At 36.2% G+C, this 22,218-nt stretch overlaps 1 protein-coding gene across 6 annotated transcripts in view; it reads left to right on the top strand.

The window, feature by feature from the left end:
• Window positions 1–142: 142 nt before the first annotated feature.
• CCDC18 (coiled-coil domain containing 18) overlaps window positions 143–22,218 on the top strand; it is a 27,183-nt gene continuing 5,107 nt past the window's right edge. For 2 of the 6 annotated variants that reach the window (XM_042820088.1, XM_042820086.1), the window contains exons 1-25: window positions 143–231; window positions 567–702; window positions 864–1,020; window positions 1,243–1,410; window positions 2,124–2,233; window positions 3,093–3,221; window positions 4,450–4,546; window positions 5,226–5,347; window positions 6,543–6,852; window positions 8,027–8,127; window positions 8,234–8,388; window positions 9,000–9,220; window positions 10,029–10,139; window positions 11,239–11,370; window positions 12,085–12,219; window positions 12,744–12,821; window positions 14,244–14,360; window positions 15,590–15,757; window positions 16,222–16,364; window positions 16,992–17,155; window positions 17,930–18,143; window positions 19,092–19,191; window positions 20,227–20,343; window positions 20,760–20,903; window positions 21,937–22,140. In XM_042820088.1, coding sequence (XP_042676022.1) covers window positions 575–702; window positions 864–1,020; window positions 1,243–1,410; window positions 2,124–2,233; window positions 3,093–3,221; window positions 4,450–4,546; window positions 5,226–5,347; window positions 6,543–6,852; window positions 8,027–8,127; window positions 8,234–8,388; window positions 9,000–9,220; window positions 10,029–10,139; window positions 11,239–11,370; window positions 12,085–12,219; window positions 12,744–12,821; window positions 14,244–14,360; window positions 15,590–15,757; window positions 16,222–16,364; window positions 16,992–17,155; window positions 17,930–18,143; window positions 19,092–19,191; window positions 20,227–20,343; window positions 20,760–20,903; window positions 21,937–22,140 — 3,525 coding nt within the window. In that variant the 5' untranslated portion in view covers window positions 143–231; window positions 567–574. Of the gene's footprint in view, window positions 703–863; window positions 1,021–1,242; window positions 1,411–2,123; window positions 2,234–3,092; window positions 3,222–4,449; window positions 4,547–5,225; window positions 5,348–6,542; window positions 6,853–8,026; window positions 8,128–8,233; window positions 8,389–8,999; window positions 9,221–10,028; window positions 10,140–11,238; window positions 11,371–12,084; window positions 12,220–12,743; window positions 12,822–14,243; window positions 14,361–15,589; window positions 15,758–16,221; window positions 16,365–16,991; window positions 17,156–17,929; window positions 18,144–19,091; window positions 19,192–20,226; window positions 20,344–20,759; window positions 20,904–21,865; window positions 22,141–22,218 lie in introns of those variants that run through there. The other 4 variants (XM_042820090.1, XM_042820089.1, XM_042820087.1 and 1 more) reach the window with 4 other exon arrangements.

Genomic DNA, 22,218 nt, shown 5'->3' with positions numbered 1-22,218 from the left:
GCGTGCACCGCGACTGGACGCGCCGCCCCCGCCACAACGCGGTCGAAACGCGGCTCCGGGTTGGGGGCGGTCGCGCGCGCGCCGTCGCTGCTCCCGGCAGGTGTGGCGTGGGGCGGAGCTGCGCTTGCGCCTCGGGCGGGACGGAAGAGGCGGGTACTGCGGTAACGGTCCGCGCCGCTCGGGGCCGTGTGCGTTGAGCTGCGTGTGGAGAGCTTGGCGGCGTCTGCTGAGGTACTGTTGCTCGGGATACCGGGAGCCGGCCGGCCGACCGCCCCTTCCTGCCTCTTTTCCCCTCGCTGTAGGCCGGAGCTCCTGGCTGTTTTTCAGAAGCAGCAGTTCTGGAGCTGCGCGTGCTTCGTGAACAAACAGAGCGTTTTTCCTTCGGTAGCGCCGTGAGTGAAACGTTGCGTTTATCTGCTGAGTACCAGAAGCGTATGGGACGTACCCTTATGTTTGGGAATAAAGTATTTTCTTCCACTCTTGTTTATTTCATCCTTTATAAAACTCTAAAATATCTCTGTAAATTAAGTTTGTGTACGCTTACTGATGTTCTGATGGTACTATAGCCGTGCCGATGGAGTACAGCATGTGGGCTCGTTCTAGAAGTGATGATGAAGAACTGCTCGTAGCCGTGGAGTCGTTACGCAGTCAGCTGAGAAGAACTGAGAAAAGCCTACAGAGCGTAGGGGCAGAGCTTTCCAGGTGTGTGTGTTCGGGTGTGAGAGTGGCTGTCCCTTGTAGTGTAGTTGTATCGAGTGTGACGGATTGCTGCAATTCCTCTTGTGCTTTGCTCTGGGGTGCTCTTATGAGCAACTGAAATAATGAAGAAACGTGAGGTAACAGCTTCTTGCTCTTCCTCCTAGCACTGGTACAAGGGAACATTCTGACTGCTGCTTTGATGAGGCTGTAGACCTCACCCTGGAGGACCTTGTTCAGCTTAACTGCAGCAGTCAGTGCTCTTCCAACTGCAAGAAGACTGTTGGTGAAATGTATTGCTGGGATTTTCAAAGAAAATCCAAGGTAAATATGCACTTCATAGACAGTTTTTGCTGTTCCTGTCCGTTCTGCATTCTGTATTTATGGAATTTTCTTGCTCTCAGGTCTATGATATGCTTGATTGTTGACTGAATAGTCCTTAAGCCTAATGAGTTTTAAGTACGTTTATTCTGCAAACATTCCTGTGATGTATATGTTGTTCCATGTGTGTATGTATGTGGAAATACATATTTATTTTTTGTCTAGCCGGACTTGATGCCTACAGCTTTTGATAAAGCTGTGGAAGAAAATGAACGTCTTAAGGAGAAACTGAATGATCTTCATGAGCAAAATGCATCTTTGGCTTCTCAGAACCGTTACCTAAAGAATAGAGTTGAAACAACAAACTTGGAACTAATGGAGTCAAAAACAAGAGTATGTATCTGTAATGTATTTCGTTCTATTCGTCTTTCGTATTTAAACTTTAAATATTCTTTACAGTTTTTTAGTAGTTCTAAATGTATCATCTGTTCAGTGATATTTTGGAACAGGGGAGTTTGTAATCAAATTCTTCATGAACAAATCATATACATATTAAGTATAAATTCTATCTATTAATGTTCCAAATTTAAATTATAAAGCCAGTGAGACAAGTTGGAACGACCACTTGGTATACTAAGTGATGTGTCGAGGGGAAAAGAAAGCCTTTCCTGCTCCTCACGTCATAAATCTTAGTTTACTAATAAAGAGGTGAAAGAATAAGCTAGTTAATTCAGAGATGTAGTTAGTACTGTACACTCATGTGACTAAGTATAATTTTCACAAATATATATAGTGCAATTAAGTAGATTAGAGAAGCATTTGCCTGTCTGACGTGGACAGAACATGTAGAAGGTAAACATTTGGGGAAAAAAATGAACAAGTTCAAACTGTAAAGCAATCACTCTACAATGAAATGTATCAGGTGGGAGCGGTGCTAGGGAACTGATAAGATGTTAAATTAGCAGAAAGTTGGAGTTCATTTTGTGTGTATGGGTACAAGCATCTTCTGCAGCAAATTGAAGAGCAACGTGTCACCCAGAAAGTATGCATCTCATCTAAATGTGTATATGCAAATGTTAATGAAACCATAAATGTTTCTTTTTCAGATTTCTTACCTTGAGTCAACTTTAGGTACGCATTTAGTCAGCATCCCTAAGTTAGAAGAGCGAATTGTAACTTTGGAAGCAGAAGTTTCAGCACAAGATAAAATTCTAAGGTAATGAACACACTTTTTAGCAGTCACGAAGTCTGATTGAGAGTTCAGTCTCTTTTCTAAGGTTGTGTAATATCTGGTTCTATGTGGGTCATGTAATCTGGGGCTTGAAACTTTCACTTTGGAGCCATATGTAGGAAGGGTGAAATGTTTTATTTTGTACCAGTGTCTTTTATATGGAGAATGCACATCAAGAACCAGAAGAACATGGTAAAGGTAAAATAAACCAGTTTACATTTAAATGTGAACGTCCTTATAATGAGATCCACTCAAAACTGATTCTGTGCTGTGTGACTGTATGACTTCTGTAATGAACAAACATATTTACAGATGTCTGTGTACCATGCAGTCTAAAAGATTTTTTTCTTTATGAATATATTAAGACAAATGATCAAATAAAGCTAATGTAAACAATATCCAGAATGTGTCAGGGGGCACAGCTGGCTGTCAGTTTATCTTAAAACTTCATGCTAATAATATTAAGTAATGCCTCAAAAGTCAGTTCTCACAACACAAATAGAATACCTTAAACATCCCAAACAGCACTAATGTATGTGTTGTCCTGTCAAACCTGTTTTTAGAAAAACAGTGATTTTAGTGTTTAGATGTTACACCACAAACCCAGTTGTCTGCTTCTTGGCATCCACAGCAGCTGATGGCTGCTGATGAGATTTGGACATTGCTCCAGGTGTATTGCTTGGAAGTCTTGAAACTGTTGGTGTTCCAAACCTGGTTTTGAGAGCTGCATCATGTCTCAAGCATGTGCAGAAAAGAAATACATACATTTTCTCCACAAAGTGTAGATAAATAATTCTTAACCAAAATCCTTCTGTTTTTTAAATCATACTTTGCTTACTTGCAGAGATGCAGAAAATAAACTAGAACAAAGCCAGAAAACAGTAGTGGAAAGAGAAAGCGTGTTGCAAAGATACAAAAAGGACTGTGAAAATCTGAAAATTGAGTTAATTGAACGAAATGAGCAAGAAAAAAGGTGTGTTCTTGGTATTACTAATAAACTGAATATGAAATAGTAATGCTCAAGTGTTTCTTACATGTACTTACTTTATGGAATTAAATCTTCTCTACTTTATAAATATTACTTTAAAAAAACACATGGAGGGGAGAAGAAGTCTTTCTGTTATGACAGTATTAGCTTTTTTTTTTTTAAATCTAGTAATAGCAGGTTAATAATTTACACTAAAATGTAACTTAGCTACCTATCCAGTTTAGTGCCTCTATTTTCTCTCCAGAATAGAGGCACTGCAGTGGAGAGCAGATGTTGGTCATAATGTATTTTTCCTGAATTATTTTTGACTTTGCTTTGCAAGGATCTACAGTATATACTTTTTGTATCTCAGGTATATAATGTTGTAATGAACAGAACTAGTCAAGAGTACGAAGTGCTTTATTTTTGGGGGGAAGTAATAAAAACACAACTTCCACAAGAGATTTGTAGAATCATAGAATGGTTTTGGTTGGAAGTAACCTTAAAGATCATCTTGGTCCAACCAAAGGTAGGCAGACCTTCCACTAGATCAGAGTGTCTTTGTTATCTTTAATCTTACTTATCTGTATGTTATCAGTGTGTAATTCTTGCATTTCATAACTGCCCCTTCCCCCGTCTCCCTCCCTTTCCAACCTCCGAAATGAGTAATGGTGGAAGAAATTAAGAAGGGTGAGGAGGAGCAAGATACATACGTGATCTGAAATAGTCTTTGCTTGCTTCTTTTGAATGCTTGTTAGTGTAATACCATCCCAGTCTATTTCTTTTACATATTGATGTCGTCTCTCCAGTATCCCCCAAATAATTTATCCTTTGATCTGTTCCTATCAGACCTAGCATAATTCCAGTTACAGGAGCTCCGTTCTGCTCTTTGAATTTTGCTTTCTTATCATGGACACTGTCTCAATCTCTCGCAGGGACTTTTACCTGGAGGGAAAAGGGGGGTAGGAGAATGACTTGAAAAATGAATCTTTTTTGAAGAGCATCAGAAGTATTTATTTTTTTTAGTAGTATTATAATTTTATTTTAATACACTAAAATGACCCGTAAATGAATTCACACCAGGTGGCACACTTTCTTCTGGGAGCTTAGTTAATTAGGAAGCAAAAGAAGTGATCTGAAGCTGTTAATTCCATTGTTTTTTCCTGTTTCTGGAGGAAATAGTTACCTAATTACTAAATTCTGATTTTTTTAAAGCTGCTATGTTGCATTGCAGAGCAGAACAACAAAGAAATGAAGCTTTACTGAATGCTGAGGAGCTAACAAGAGTTTTCCAAAAGTATAAGGAGAAAATAACTGGAAGGTTTGAAAAGGTGAGATTTTGTTTGTTTGTCTGTTTTGCCACTCTGTGATGATTTTGCTTTTGCTGTGTTGGGCAGCAAACAGCTATGTTATTTATGGATCACTTTTTTTCCTGGTGGCAAAATCTTGAGAGTTGGGATGGAGTAGGCAACTTTTGTATCAATAACTTCACTTACCTGTTGTTAAACTCTTCACACAGTATGGTTATGCATCCAAGAAAATTATGTTTCTTGTCTCTTTCTAGCTGGGAATCATGTGTCTTACAGGTGCATCTTTATAATCATCTTTATAATTTGTCCAAAGAAACATAGCTAGAGAATGGCTGAAATTAATACCCAAATTTCCGATGGTCAAAAATGTTTGCTGGTTCACATGAGAATAAGTCTTGAGACCATTGCCTCTGATGGAAAATTTTTATTTGATTTGACTTCTCTTCTTGTGGAATGAGGTCACCAATTTTAAACCAAAGTGACATAGCATTCTCTCAAATGATAGGGGAGGAAAAGGAAACTTTCCTGCCAATTTTCTTTTTCTCACAATGGCGAGCAATATGTTTGTGCTTAGCAGGAGAAAGTAAGGGAAGAAGAAAAACCAAAACCAAAACAGCATTGATTTATAGTAATTTTCTAAAAAGCCTGTTGACTTTCAAAGTTTAGACTATTTTTATAATGGAAAAATATACTTTTTAAGGTTCAAGCTGAAGGAGCACGTTTAGAAAACTATATAATTAATTGTGAAAAGGAAAGAGAGAAGTTGAATGAAAAATGTGTCAGCTACAGAAAGCATCTAGACATCCAAGATGAGCAATTAAGGTAACAAAATCTTTTTGAAAAAATCTGTACAGTTATTTGTGAAGAAATTTCGTATTAAACTGTAACTGGGAAGCTGCTGCTCAATTCACGTAGTTCGAACCAAATCAGGAGGACCAGCATCAGTGAACACTTCAGGATTTCTCTGTTCTGTTTGTAGTGATCCCAATATTGGGCAGTTAAAAAGTAAATAAATTAAAGGCATAAACCTACACATTTTTAAGTGCTCTTCTGTAACTAATTCTTCAAAGTTTTAGTCCCCCACGCTGCTACACTCTCAGTTAAAAGCACACTTCTATGGCCTGGGAGCATGATTTACCCTGTTCACACACAGTTTCTGTAGGAAATGTGGGTACTCTGCCCCTTCTTACACCTGTTCTTCTGCATTCAGTCTGCTAACGCACATGCTGGTGAGAAAGCATCCTAAGAGGTCATCTGCACTAACCTCCAGGTGTGAGCACCTATTTGTGCACTATACAGTCAGTCCCTAGTTGGAATGAAGACTTTTGTCAGCCTTCAGTGAGGAGGCTGCACTCAGATGTGAGGGCAGGCTTTGATGCTGGCTGCAATTTGAAGCAGTGTTTATCTTGCTAGTTTCCTGCTGTTGCACACTTTCATGCTCAGTGACCATTTATTTTCAAGGCATTTTTTTCCTTGCTGATTTGTGCTGGAGTTGGCACTCATCAGGACCCTTAAGATAATTCAGATTGCTAAGCCAACAGATAGCTAAGAAAGTGAATAACTTGCAGATGGTCAGAGTCCCATTCCCTCTCATCACTAGTAATAGAGTGTATAAGGAATACTAGATAACCTTAGTCTTAGTGTATGACCCGAATTCTTTGTCATTTTAGGTATAGTTTTTTTTATCCCGTTTTTAAATTTCCTCGGCTTTAGCACATTTAAAGCCTTCATCTATTCCTTACCCTTATGATGATGCTTAAAACTTTAAGTTGTTTAAGAATAAGGGGTACTTTATTCTCTAAATTTGTTTTCTGGTGGCAGTTTATATTGTCCTTATGAGAAGTGAAGGCTGAGTAAAGCAGACTTTCTGTCCTTTGGAGTTGATCCTAGACTTTGAGAGGGAAGAAACCTCTTAGCAGTGTTGTTACCTTGTTTTCCCCTGGTACTTCTAATGATGGAAATCCTCATCTAATTATCTGTGTTGAGCTCTGCCTGTTGAATAGATGCCTTTTTTTAGGAAACTAAGGGAAGAGAATCACAATGCAAAAAAAGAAATTGTAACTCTAGAGGCAAAGAACAGTGAAATGATGTCAGCGTTGAATCAGTCTACTCAGAAGATCCTTGGGCTTGAAAAGGAACTTAATGAGAAGAAAAGAGTACTCAAGGAGAAAAATGCCCTTGTCAGTGAAAATGCAGAGCTGAGAGCGCTTAATGCACAACAGCATAACAACCTGAAGTTATGCCATCAAGAAATGGAGAATTCCAGGCGAGAGCTCAACTTACTAGAAACCATAATTTCCCAATTGTCTTCAAGTACATCTGAAGAGGTACAGTAACAGATACATTATTCTAAATTGTGTTTTGTAACTTAAATAATTTTAACTGATATTGCATGGAAGTCTTGTGACATTGTTGAGAAATCATCTGAGTATATCAATGTTATTTTAGTTGAAATATTTAGTCTTCATCTTTGATTTAAGAACCAGGAACAGATGCTTTGGAGTTCATTAACTAGCAAGCATTTTAAATTACATTTTCTGTTCCTCTGTTCTACGCCCTGATTCTTTGGACAGAAGTATTACTTCAAAACAGGACGTCCAGTTATGTGAGACTATAGTTCTCAGTTGAACAGTTGTGACATTTCTCTGATGGCAGATACACCATGTTATGCAGCCAGAGTTTGAGTCAACCTCAGTAATGGAGAAACTAGAGCAGAAGAGAGGTATTTTAGTAGTTTACTTTGCTTGACAGGTGAAGACGCATCTTTCTTGACCACAAGTAATTTTTATTTTGTCAAGATGAACCTTAGCTTATTAATTTTGCACTAGTGAAGTTTTATCAGTAGCCTGTGGTTGTGGATGTCACAAAAAAACGCTCAGGGCTGCAGAGGAACATGCAAGGTTAGGAGAGTGGACTGCATCAGTTCTCCTTCCTTTTGAAACATGAATGTGAGTAGCTGTATTGAAAACAAAACTAAAAATATTGTTTCTATACGATTGTGGAATTGCCAAAATGAAGTTGGCCAAAGGATGTAGTAATTTCAAATAAAACGTGATGTTTTGGGCTGCTGTGACTGTGGACATATTTGGAAGATCCTCAGAAGTTATTTAGTTGCCTTATTTGGAAAAATTTCATTCTAGAGAAAAATTAGAAGCTATTCTGATAATTTAATACAATCACTGGAATCAGAAAGGAACCATAATGTTAGATGTTCATCAAGTAGAATTTCTGACAGTATCGCAGTGTATTTAAATTCTCATGGCAAAAACACTCATGTTTCTGTACTTGTACAGAGATGAAGGGCTGAGGACCTTAATGCCTCTAATTTCTCCTAATGTGAGATGAGTCTGCAGTGCTCTGCAAGCACTTAAGAGAATTACTTTAAAGTTACCTAAGTTTTTAACATCCTGGTATGTGACTCATAAAATGGTAGTATAGGAAGTGAGCTAGTCATACTGTTAGGCAGTAAAAAGTTGATTTTGGTTTTCCTTTAACTTTTAGTTTAATTGGCATAACCTGAGACATCAGCTATCCAGTTCATCCACCAAAGAAGCTGTCTCTGAATCCTGTGAATCAAATAAACCTTTGACTGCGAGCCTAAGGTATAACTTTCTGTTTACTGAGCTATGGCAAGAGCGGGCAGATATTTGGTACCAGAACTAGCCTGTACAAAGAGTTACTAAACAGTTATCTCCTTCTGTATAACAGCACTGGATTAGCATCAAAGGAAGCTGGAAAGCCTCACACAAACTTATCTACCTGTAATACAGTTGAGCATTTATTGAATGAAAATGAAAGACAAGAAAAAAGAGGGCTATGTGGTCTGGAAACAGAGCCTGTCAAATTGATCAAAACTCAAGAAGGTAAGCTCAACAAAACTTCTGGCAGTTCTGTCTGATTAATCTGCAGAAAAGGAATTTTGCTTTTGGTGGAGTTCAAATTTGTTTCTTATTGTGTGTGTATTTTTTTGTCTTTCAGTAGATGTATTTTAGTTGAATAGGGAGCACTTTGTCACCTAAAAGTTCTGTAAATTGTCAGACTCTCTAGGCACAGTGTTCTTTTAGCTCTTTATGTTCTGCAGCAATATACAAGGTACAAGTTGTGTTGAAATGGAGCCACATGTTTTCTTTTCACGGGTTATATTAATGTCTCCATGTTATCTTTGATCTGTCTGTGTCTTGCTGCTTGAGAACTTCTCCAGTTGCCTCTGCAGTTTGTTAGAGTGGAAGAAAATTACTTTAGGGCAAATATGTAATAACTCTTCTTTGTCTTTTTTGATTGTTTTCCCGTGAGACACAGCTTGTAGTTACATTATAGGTTAAAAAAAAAAGTTCTTGTTTCTGAATGCGATGTGTTAGTTCAATATTCTGTCATTAAATTATATTTCTCCTTTTTGGAATGTATCATTACTTCAGTGCTTGTTTGCATGTTTTGTTTTTTTTTCTAAGCTTGAATTTATTTTTTTTACTTTGAGAGAGGACAAAATGTCAACAGCTGGAACTTGTCAGCAAACAATTTGAAAAGGAGAGACAGAGATTCAAGAAAGAGATGGAAAAATTACGTGTTAAACTGGCAAAATTAGATAATGAGAATTTGTCTTTGAAGACCAGCATGGCTCAGAGAACCAGTCAGTTTCAAAGCATGCAGGAAGAGCTATCAGCAAAGACTTTAAAAACTAATACCTTAAAGCAAGAAGTAAGTTTCTAATAGAAAGGAAAAAGTTCCAGGCTTTGCTTAGATCGGTCATTAGAGATGGTTAAGATAATTGCTGTGGAGAAAATGCAGTTGTCATTCTAATTTAAAAAATTACCTCTTTTAGAACAACTTCAAGGTGGGAGTGACTTCAAGAGAAAGCAGAGGAACTTAAGGATAGCAGCCTCAGTTTATCTGTTGTCAGAAATCTCTAGTTTTTAATTTGATGTTCTTAGTGGGCTTTACTTCTGTTTTGCTTTGTTAAATGGAAAATGTGCATGGTCTTGTTCCTTTGTTAGGACCAAATTAACGTGGAGTCTTAAACAGATGTTTGAAGAACAGTTATGAGTCTTTTTCCTCACTGTGCCAATACATTTTCCAGAGATTAACATCATTAATGTGAGGAAAGAAATTAATCTTCAGCTGGCTCTTCTCCGATTTTAATAAGTTAAACTTTTAGTATTTACATGACAGTGTTAGTTACAGCATAATTTTATTTGCCATATTTCCTAATGATGACCATATATATTATAAAATGCAGTTAATAATTACAGTGTATGTTACTGATAAAATAATCATGTATTGGAGAAATTTGAGGTAAATTGTCCTGAATTCTACAATGATTAATGAAGATTATTAGAGCATATGAAAATAAATGAATGATGCCTTAAATTTAGTAAGGAATAAAAGTATCTAAAACAGAATCTGTCATAGGAAAGCATAAGAAAACACCTGAATTAGCCAATGATATCTTAATGTTGGTTTCTTTGTTTTTTTTTTTTGTTTTTTTTTTTGCCTTATTTAATTCCAGATTGCAAAGAAAGCTTCTCAGCTTTCTGCGCTTAAGAAACAATTGGAAGAAAAAGCTGTTGCTTATTCTGCTGCTGCAGCACGAAGTACTGAGTTGGAACAGGAACTCATGGTATGACATATTCAGTGAAAAACCACATTTGTGTGAAATGGCGTAAATGCAAATCAGAGTTGAAACTGAAGTGGTATTGTTGCATGTATTTAAAACAGACTTTGAGATATGTTAGGGTATCTGTCTGATATTTTAGAGAGCACCGTTTAAAATTATTTATGTACGTATTGTTTCAAATAAGATGTACTTCTTCCTTGCTCTTGAGCATGGTAAGTTCTGAATTGACATTTTGCTGTTCCCTTTTGATGACACATACAACAAACATCTAGTTCTCGTGAAATGAACTGTAACACTACTCTTTATTCTGGGGAGATCAGAATTTCATTTGTACTACTAAGAAAAACCTTAAGATTTTCCATCTTTTAAGCTAATTTTTTTAATTCTTCATTTAATAAAATTAGTATTTTCTTCTCCTCAATAGAATAAGGCTACTCCTAAAGTAGAGTATACTGTATTTGGTAGCATTCTCTATTTTTTCCTAAAGTTCTTAAGGAGTCTTTATGAAATTATTAGTGTAAGGAGTAGCAAGGATGGAATCAATGTGTTAGCGGAAGTGTTGGACAAATCATTTTCATTTTCTGCTGTTGTTCTTAAATTGTGAGTTCTTAATATGTGTAGACCTGTGAATAAAATTGTCCTGTAAATGGGAGCTTGTGAAGAAGGTAGTCTGAAACTCAGAGCACTGAATCTTCCAGTGCTGGTTTTGTCATATAAACTTCGTTGATTTTTGGGAAGAGGTCCAAGGTTGTTAGTGAAGTAAACAACTTTCAGATGGAAACCTGTATTGTAAAAGATTCCATATATCCATATAAAAATAGCACTTATTTTTGTTTCTTCCTGTTATGTTCTGATAGTCTGCCTTGGCAGGCATCCTGTCTGCGCGGAGGCAGCATTGGGTGGCATTCTGTGTCTTTGTTGTAGGCCTGACGTTCTTTGAGAGGAAACGTGCTGTGTATAACTTAGCATTTTCTAGGTTGTTTATTAATGAAATCTATGAACTTGATTATCTAATAATAACTGCTGAATATCAGAAGTAAACTAAAATTTTTATTAAGTAAACTTAAATTTTTATTAAGTCCTTGCTGTTGTCATTTCCAAGGGAAAAAACAAACGCATTCGTGAATTGCAAACAACGGTCAGTGAGGAGCACAAAGAACTAACTTCTGCTTTTGAAAAAGCAAAATTGATTCATCTCGAGCAGCATACAGAGATGGAGAAACAGATGGAACTAGTAAGGCCTTATTTGTATGCTAATATGTATGTGTGATATAGGTGGCAACTTTTTCACATGAGAATTTCTTTATTTAGTAGTTCTGATGCAGGTACATAATGAGAAATGTTTATCATCTTCTCCCTGCATTTCTGGATGTTGTTTTGTTTTCCATCTAATACTACACAACGTCATGACTTCCATTGGGTATGGATATCCTCTTTTCTGCTCAACTGAAGAAAAACGAAGGCATAAAAAGAATGCTGTGGCTCTTTGCTCCAAACACCTAGCACAAAAAAAAAGTAACGTTTTAACTTCTAATCAAACTGTTATTTATGTTGTGAACATGTGTGTTCAGGGAGATTTTTTTTTCATTCTTTATAGAAGAACTCACTTGTTTTATGCCATTAGAAATGCAGCTTTAGCTATTTCTAACTGTTAGATTCTAGCTGGTAAGTAAACTTGTTATTTTTAATGAAGATGTATGTATGTCTTAGTGCCTTAGCTGATGACAGGCAATTACACTTTACCTTCCCTCATGGTCTTGCTTCTCTTTCTGCTTTTAATTATTAAGATTTGGGATATCTTGGTATTTTTGATGCTATGCAATATTGCTAATGTCAGAAATCTACTTGTCATTTTCAGTGGTGGGTGAATAGAATTAAATAGAGTTTAGATGTATAAGTACTCTGAATTTTTTATTAAAATAGTAAACTATGAATTATTTATGGGCAGCTTCAGACGCAGCTAGATAAGAAACATCAACAATGTGTAGAACAAGAGACAACAATATCTGTTTTGCAACAAGATATTATACGTAAACAGCATCACATTGAATCATTGGATGGACTACTGATGGAGAGCAGAGAGGTAAGGCTGGCTTTTGACTTAAGTTCAAATCTGTGAAGTGACCAATGGTGAAAAGCATATCCACGGACGCATGGAAAAACTGAGAAAATGAAAAGGCGACACGTGTGTGTTTCAGAGCTCTTGCTTAACTCGTTGACCCAATCTGTTGTACTCCCCATACTGCTCTAAATTGTTCAGAACTCTTCATTATTTACTGTTTCACCATTCCATTTATGCTTCTGGTTTGCACCATAATCAAAGGAGAGAGGTCTGGATAAAGATCTATTGTATCTACTCTAGATGAGGCAAACAATGAGAACATTATGCTAGGAGATCCATGTTCCTTTAAATAACTAATTTTGCTGCTGAATACGAAGGGATGCCTCTTAGGAACCACATCCACACAAAAAGAATATGCAAGCTGTATACCTAAGTAGAGTGTTATACTTTTTCACCTGTATGATTCTTGTTTCTAAGATTTTATTATTGCTCTGTATTTACTTTTTTCTCTTGGGGGGGGGGTGGGGTGGGAAATGTACAAACAGGAAATGAAGAAGCAAGATCTCAAGAACGATGAGAGACTGAAGATACTGGAGAGTCAGCTGAAGGAACAAACAATCAAAGTAAACTCTTTGTAACTTTCAGTTCATAGTCTCAAAGTTTTACGATTATGAGGTGTTTTTTTTTAATTCTTAGCCTCTGTGGACAGGCTACGTTTAGGCTACTTTACAGAAATCTCTCTCACAGATACTTCAGAAACCAGAAGTCTTCTTAGCATCTTTTCCTTGTTTTTTATTAAAAATTTTGATGAAACCTGCCCTTAGAGATCATGCAACGCATAATTGCCTTATGAAATGATTGCAGTTATAAATAAGGGAGATTTGTACCTGTACTTCTAGGGAAAAAAAATTGTCTAACAAAGAATGCTATGTAAGTTTTTACTCCAGTTACTACGTTCTAGGCATGCAGTAATGATATTAGTTACCTTTGTGTAGCCATCTGTACCTCTTATTAGTGTTGGCTTGGTGTCTTCCTTGCACTACTTGCAACAGTAGTGTTGTTATACTTTATCACGTAGTTACTTAACACCGTCAGATTTTATATGATATTAAATTCTCAAGATGTTGCCAAGATTAGCTATTATGGACTTAACAAATAGAAAACTGGCACAAATTCAGAAAGTACTGTGAGTATCTTTCTAGTACCTGGGTTGTTTTTAAAATACTTAAAATTAGGATCTGTAATTGCTTCTTTTCAAAAAGCAATTTGTTTTAGTGAGGAGGGAAACATACAATCCAGTATCACTTAAGAAATCAGTAGCATTGAAAACATTGTACATAAGCATAATTCATGTTGATGAAAAGTTTCTTAGCATTGAAATCAAGTAGCTAAGTTACTGTTCTTAATGATATCTAGAGGTTTGTTCTTTATAACCTTGGGCAGATAACAGTCACAAAATAGTTGAAGGGCATAATTACAATCCACATTAGTAGTATTAACAGTAAACAGCAAAATAAATTAGCAGTGTTGATACTGTCTGTTTTACAATAGAACTCTTCCTTGCCATTTTGGTAGAACTTGGGCATTGTCTCTCAGCTCAGAAAACAAACAAAAGCTTTAGTAGCTTTCTAAGATACATTCAGATATGAATTCTGTTTTTGACTTCTGACAACTCAAGTGATATTTCCAAATTTATTTGTAAAATTCTGTATGTAAATTTTAATTTGTAACAAAGTATGGGAGTCTTATGATTTGATGCTTTAAGTAGGGTTATTTGTAAACTGAACTGCAGCTACTGACAAATACTGGAGTATGTTTTTATAACTGGTAGTCTTATCTGATTTAAACAATCTAAAATATTGAAACTTAATTTCACATGTTCATTTCTGCTTATGATTTGAATTCTCTGCTTTTTTCTTTTGTGCCTGTTATTGCACTCTTTGTATTAAAATGTAGATTTTTAGACAAAGATAATTAAACATTTTTAGGCTATTAGCTAGTTAACAAGAAATGTGAATTTAAAGTAATCTGTGACATTCAACTAGGAGAAACAACTTGAGTCAGCACTGGATGTATGTAAGGAAGAACTTGCACTGTATTTGAGTCAGACAGAAGAAAATAAGGAGATGTTTCAAAATCAGCTCAAAAAGAAGTCTAAAGAGGTAAAAGCTTGTTTTGGCAACTTTTCTGTATTACAGTACTTATTGTTCTGATTGCTTTACCCTGAAATCTTGTGAAATGTGAAACAAAACCTGTGTAGTGTGAGTTGTGACTGTGAATTAAGCTGGGAAGAAATGCTGTATATTTTGTGATGATCGAGGGGAAAAGCATAACGAAGAAACATTGGATAAACTTAAGGAAGTAGCAAGAGAATGAATTGTTGAAAGAGGTAGCAAAATCAAGACTAAATGGAAGGAATCTTTGTCTTAAAAAATGGGGGGCATGCTGTTGCAATATGAACGTAAATTTACAGAATTGATTTGTGTTGCAAGTATCTTAATGGGGAAGATGTCTGAGCATAATCACTTAAAACATTCATCTGAGGTTTTTGTCTGTAGTTCCTTCTCCCTTCTACCCCTTCCCCCCCAAGACAATACTGCTCTACTTAAAAAGAGACAGGTGTTAATCAAATGGAGTTTACAAGAATAACTGAGTGGAAATCTGTGCTCTGCATTATCACAAGCCTGTGATACATGCTGTTTCTTTCTATGTCCTAAAACTTGTTGCTCATATACTGTGCATGGAGAGACTGACTGCTTGTGATACAGAAGGGTGGCAGGTGAGACTTCTGTGATAAATACTTCCACACATAACTGGCAGAGTCACTCCCTCCACTTTGGGGTGAGCAGCTAGTGTTTCACTTCTCATACACGCTGTTTGAAGAATGTGACTTTTTAGATAATTCCTGGCTTTCTTCACTGAGAAATCAGACTCTTCAACACATGGTGAAGCTAGACACTCATAGTACATGACTGTTATTGGAATGACTGTTGTCACAGAAGCAGGAAGAAATAAAGGGAGAGACTGAACTAAATTTAATGGGGAGGACAGGAACTTCCTGAGAAATTAAGTAAGATGAGTGGCAAAAAGAAAAGTAGTTCAGTAGTTTATAAATGAGAAATCTTTGTTAAATTTGTTGAATTTGTTCTTGAAATATTAGCAGTTCAAATGTAGTTAAAAAGCAGGAATTGAAAGATTGATGTTGATAAATGACTACTTTGCTCATTTTGTAAAGCACAACTGAATGATGTGTTACGTACTGTTGAAACTAATTCACAAAATTCACAGCCAAAATCTTAGAGAATTTTTTATAAATCTGTGATTAAGAACAAAGGATAGATGAGTGTGAATAAAAATGCTTGATAGTGATGGAAAGTAAATGTATTTTCAGGTTTGTTATTTGCAAAAAGAAATAAAACTAAAAGGTCGTAATCTTCAGGACACAAATGAACAGAACGTTCTCCTGCAACAAACTCTGCATCATCAGCAGCAAATGTTGCAGCAAGAAACTATTAGAACTGGGGAACTGGAAGATAATCAAACTAAGCTCGAAGAACAGGTATAGTAGAGTTGCAAGTCTGCATAGGGACAACTGTTTTAATTCTTTAATTTTTGCATTTTGCATACCTTTAAAATCAGAATGTTCATAACTGATTTGATTTTCATTATTTCAGATATATCTAAAATAAAGGATTACCAGTTTGATTTGTGTTAAAGCAAGTTCTGTGTTGTTAAAAACTTCAGCCATTCTGTGGCTCCGTGCTTGGTAAATTAGGCCTTAGACTTCAACTAAGGGCAAGTGTATTGAAACTCAAAAGACAAGCCTAGTTACATTTGCTCAAAATCACTTGTCTTTCAATGTGACTGCAAAGTCCTAGCCTTAAACTGTATGCAATTGGAGACTGCAGAGATAACCGTTTTATTACAAGTTTCAGTGTGTGTGTTTGTTACAAGACAAAGATGCATTTTTCTATGTTGTGTAACTTTAAAAATACTGTTTGTTTTTAATACAATCTTAAATAGCTATCTACTTTAGAACAAGAACTTCAGAAACAGAAAGTATATGCAGAAGATGAGTTGAGAAAGGTAGAGGAGAAACTTTACCTAACTTGCCTGGAAGCAGATTTAAACAGACGAAAGGTGGATGAACTTAATAACATAATCCGGTAAGTTCTGAGTAACTGAGAAGAATATTCTGAGTATTAAATATCAAAAAGAAAGATTGTACTCTGAAGTGTTATTCAGCTGTGTAGTTAGATCATTCATTGTTTGAGCAATGGACTGGAAGTTAGACAGAAAGGTTCTAACTAGCAGCAGTGTGAGGTTCTGTAACAGTCTTCAGATGGAATTAATTTGTGTCCAGGCAACCTATTTAGTCTAAAAATGGTGTCATAATACAAATTAATTCGTAAATATACCAAATTGCTTGTAACTCATGGAGGGCTTGGTAAGTTTAAAATAATGCATTGGTTTTATTGCAGAAAAAGCCTTCTTTTTTTTTTTTAATGTTGATGCTGACATTAAAAGGTCTGTTATTTGCATAATTGATGAGAATAATATCTCAATAGGATCTTTCCATAACCAACTTTGTTTAACTTTGTTTAACTTTACTGCTTCAAATGAAATTGACAGGATCCGTAGTATACCTGTGACATATCTGCTAACAGAATTCCCCTGGGTTCCATAGTATTCACTGTTTGTGAAAGTATTTGTCTTTTCAGAGCTCAAGGATAAAGATGTGTTGCTTTTGTTGTCGCAAGGTTAATTTTGTTCTGGCTGCATCTTTTATTTAGACAAAAAACACTGGAGATGGATGAGTATAAGAATGAACTTACTGGTATGGAAAAAGAAGTAGTGCAATTAAAACAAGACATTGATGACAAAGCAATGCAAATAAGTCATTTGGACATCACTTTGAAGGAAGCACGATCAGAGCTCAGTGAAAAGACAAGTGAGGGTAATTCAGCTGTTCTGCTTTTCAGGCTTCCTTTAATCATGCTGTTTTGCAGTGTATTAGCTTTGATGTTTCCCCATTGTACGTATTATCAAGCACAGGAGATTCAGACTGCTATAATTCTGCAGTTTTTTCATACTTGTGTTTTTTATGTTGGGAATTCCATTAAAAGACAAACAAAACCCCATTGGCTTATTTTCAAGGGACATCTGCAAAGCCTTATTATTGCGGGATATACCTTTATCCTGTGTGAAATGACTAAGCAAATTGCCCACAGATGGTGGTAACGCAGATTCTTAATGTGCTAATCAAACAAGAAGCACAGTTATGACAGAGGTATATGCTGTTTGTGAAAATTCATCTCTTGTTTAAAAAATAAAAATCATGGGAAAGCTTATGGAAATAACAAACTTTCTAACCATCCTCCCCTACTTAATTTTACCATTCTTTTCAACAGTTGTGTTTGTTTGTAGCACTGTGTATTAAGTTGCTATGTTGTGTGTTTCATGATTTAGGGTGTTTTAGATACATACTCAAATTTCAGATCAATCATAGGTTGTGATCTTGATTTTAAAAAAAGAGAACAAACAGTCAGGACTTACATGGCCACACATTCATGGCAGCTAACTTCAGAAGTCACTGTTTTTCTGGATTTTACTATGAAAACAGTGATACTGAAAACTGATTGAGGCCACCAGCGCCAATAGGCAGTGATGTTGTGTAAGGCCTTGACTCATGATTAAACACTTTGTGATTTGTTTTGTGCATGTTAAATAGTGACTGCTTTAGAAGATAAACTGCTTCAAAGTGAGACTTGCCACAGGGAGGCATTGCAGAAAATAGAGGAACTAGAATCTGTGTTGCAAAATGCACATGGAGAATTAAAAGTCGTTTCACTGCAGCTTCAGGGGTTGCAAGAAGCGTTACAGAATGCACAGTTGTCTCTGGAGGAGAAGCAGGTTGCTATCATCAATCTAACAGCTGAGCTCAGGTAAGTTAGTATCATTTCAATCACAAAAATTCAGTTATGTTAACATTTGTTTAGGAATAGTGTGTAGCTTGGGTGGTTGTCTTAAATCTTAACAGCTCTCTAATCTCTAGGTGATTTGTGGTGTGCTTGTTTTTTTTTTTTTCTTCTAAAGTCAAGAAATTATATTAATTATGGGAAATGACTTTCTTATATACTGCAGTTGATCAGAGGGCTGGAGCACCTCTCCTATAAGAAAAGGTTGAGGGAATTGGGCTTGTTTAGCTTGGAGAAGAGAAGGCTCCAGGGAGACCTCATTGTGGCCTTCCAGTATCTGAGGGGAGTGTATAAACAGGAGGGGATATGACTGTTTATGTGGGCTGATTGTGACAGGACAAGGGGAAATGGTTTCAAACTAAGACAAAACAACAAGGTTTAGGTTGGATATTAGGAGGAAGTTTTTCACCCAGAGGGTGGTGATGCACTGGAACAGGTTGCCCAAGGAGGTTGTGGATGCCCCATCCTTGTGGGCATTCAGGGCCAGGCTGGATGTGGCTCTGGGCAGCCTGGTCTGTTGGTTGGTGACCCTGCGCATAGCAGGGGGTTGAAACTATGTGATCATTGTGGTCCTTTTCAACCCAGGCCATTCTGTGATTCTAATCTATGATTCTATGAAATTGTCCAGTTTCCTTTCTGACCCTAAATTGAAGTCTGTTTCTTCTATGCTACTGTTTTTTAACAATGTTATTCAAATCTTGTCTGGGTAATCAGTTAAAAACTTGAAATTCTGCAGGTATTTACGAAAGGGAAATAACCCAGTTATTCCATTTGGGTTTGCTCTTTTACTAAGTTAGTTGAGTCACTTTGTATGGATACTTGGCTTTAAGTAATAGATGTGATTATTTTCAAGTTGGATACTTTAAGATAAATAACTGAATCTGCATTAGGCAGTTAAACATGCATGGATTTCAGGTATTGCAAGGGAGAAATTGAAGACAAAAAACTAGAGCTGCTTGATATGGACCAAGCATTGAAAGAAAGGAATTGGGAACTGAAACAAAGAGCAGCACAGGTCAGATAACTTTAAGTATGTAACTCACAATTGTTCTTATTTTGTATTAAAAAAAACTGCTAGATTTAATTTCCTTGTCACATCATTCCAGACTATGTTGTTAATTTAGCCACAGTGTCAACCTGAAAACTGGCTCTGTATTCCTGAAGCCTTATGGCAACTGGAAGATCAAATTGTGCCTTCCCTAAGGATACACAGGCTGTTGGTATTATAAATCCATCCCATAATTCTGATAGTAGTAAAGGTGCAGGACATGGGTTGTCATCTTGATGTTTGATAAAAGAGAGCAAAAGTCTGCACTGAAGCGCGCTTCGAGATTTTAGATTCATTTCCTTATTTGTACTGGAGCACTTTTCTCTAGATCTAAAGAAATCTCTGACAATAAAACGGCATCTTTACTGTGAAGAAATTTTTGTAGCTGACATGAAGCGTTTTCAGTCTTCTGGCTTGACTTCAGGATTTGGTATCCCTTATGGAGAAACTATTCTTCTGTCAAGTATAAATGAGAAAACTAAAGGCTAATAACTAGTTCTTGCAGGAGCTAACAGCTTGTGTATCCAAGAACATTTGAAGGGGTAGGAGGGGTGAGGAGCTGAGACTGTAAGGAGGTCAGACTTTCCAATATATTCTTGCTATAGTACTCTGTGAAGTGCTCCAAGACTTCATTGAAGCAACAGGATCTTTTTTTTTTTATTTTCTGACCTGGCAAAATTTGTGCTTCCTACAATGACAGGTACATATAATGAGCTACTAATTAAATTCAGATTAAACTGAGACCTTGATTATATTTTGTGTATCTAAACATTCTGTTATAAACTTCTTTTTCCCTCGTTTTTTCAGTCATCTCTTTGCTACCTCACTGTTTTTTTGTGTGTGCTTTAAAATGAGATTCATTTTTATATTGACTGTTTAGAAGAATATTTTTTCTACGCTACAGAAGATAGGTTTAATTAATTTTGCTATATTTTGTAGTATTGCTGCTTAAATTTTACACAATAGCTGAAAATATTTCCTTTTTTCCTTTTTTATATCTAGATTGCACAGTTGGATATGACAGTTCGTGAACATAAGGGAGAAGTGGAACAACAAATAATTCAGTTAGAGTGCAATTTAGAGAAATCAGAGTTAGAAGTTAAGGAATGTAATAAACAGGTAATTCTTGCTTTAAAACAGTTTACATAATAAATGGCAGTCAATTATATAAGAATATCTGCTCCTGGGACACAGAAGCTGGTCAGGTTAAACTCAGAGGAGAATAACTGATGCTATATTTTAGGGGAAGGAAGGATACTGTGATATTGTACCAGCAAAAATATTTTATATTTGTCAATATAATTAGATTTATATTTGTCAATTGTATTAGAGAGTTCCTAGTATTAAAATGAGAATCTATTTCTAGTTAATATGATAATTTCCAAACTGCTCATCTAATACAGAAAAACTGGCAAAATGAAGCAGAAATGAAAAAAGAACACAAAGTCAGTGTTACTGCAGGATTTGTAACGTTTCCTAAATTGTTCTGGGTTTAGTAAAATACCTGCTCTAATGCAGTTGAATTTTCTGTTCAGATTGAGACCTTAGAGAGCAAACTCCAGCACTGTAAGGAGGAACTTCGTGAAAAAGACTTTGAACTGCTCCAGAAAAATCAAGAAATAAATCAGCTGAAGAAGAAAATGGAAAGACAACAACAGAGCCTGGAAGCTCTTGAGAAGGTAAAATGTTTCTTGGATTTCAACCTGTCTCTCCCCTTGCTGTTACTCACAGTGCATTGCACAATTCTTAGTACTGTTGCCTGTGTGACTGTTTAAGAAACAGTGAAGGTTAAACACCCTTCTCCATAAACAGAATGGCTGTAAACCCTGTGAAACTCTCCTTTTAAATTTCTGGGTAGAATTCATTTAAAAACTGCTATCAAATTTTTAATGCCATTACTGTCATTGCCTGCCAAGAACTGTACAGTGTCTTTTAATCAGGTGTCATTACCACTCCCCATGTAATTGCATTGTATATCCCGGTGTTTACAGGATCTTAATTCCCCAGCCAGTTTAAGGATTTTAAAAGGACAAATCTAATGCATACTGTTAATTATTGGCTTTGTGAAGAAATCAAAATACTGACAGTCTTTAGTGGTGTGGTGTTCTGGGTATGGAGCTGCTCTCCTTTGAAATGATATTAAAAAATTGCTGTATGATGAGATTTTTTTGTATCTTAGGTATTTATCTTGTGGAAATAATTGCCTCAAAGAACATTGAGAGCTGGCATGCTCATAGGAACTGGAAGGGTTGTTCTGTTTGTATTTACATTTTAAATGGGAGCATATAAATAAAGGGGACAGCAAATTTTATTTGAATTATACTAACACCTGTTTTCAGATATTAAATCAGTCATTAGTGAATGTGTTACAAATACACTTTCTATGGATGTGTTTCTCTCTCTCTCTCTCTCTCTCTCTCTATATATATATATATGTATCTGTCAAGAAATTTTGTTAAAGCTTTATTTTAAATACCTACACTGGCTGTTGAGAGAGATGACACAGAACTTAGATGGACCACAGATATAATGGGTGACATCTCTGCAACATTCTAAAGGCAATAAACATAGAAAGTAATGTTGGAGCTTTGTGTTTGGCTCGTGTTTTTTGTTGTTGCTATTGCTTTCTTTTTCCCCTCAGGAAGAGAAGAATGAATGTAAATGGTTTGGTATTTCTGATCTTTGAGGTCTGAAGTTATTTACCTGTTACAGACAGTGAAAAACCAGGAGAACTGCATTGGAGACCAGTACAGGGAAGCATTAGATTTGGGTCAGCAATTGAAGCTAGAACGAGAACAGCTGCAGCACACTCACTCAGAGCTACTGGAGGCTCGTCAAATGCTTGTGCAGTCCCAAAGAGAAGCAGACAGACTTGCGTGTGAATTAGAAGAAGTAAATTATCTGTCCCAAGAGAAGGTGACTTAACATTTCAATTCAGAATTGGAATTTGTTCCATATGTTCATTATTAATATAACAAATTGTTGGAAAAAAAA

Source organism: Centrocercus urophasianus, unplaced genomic scaffold (assembly GCF_019232065.1).
Source record: "Centrocercus urophasianus isolate 14NV4802_14NV808 unplaced genomic scaffold, USGS_Curo_1.0 seq_18, whole genome shotgun sequence".
Taxonomy (NCBI): domain Eukaryota; kingdom Metazoa; phylum Chordata; class Aves; order Galliformes; family Phasianidae; genus Centrocercus; species Centrocercus urophasianus.
This window is presented reverse-complemented; position numbering and strand designations above follow the sequence as displayed.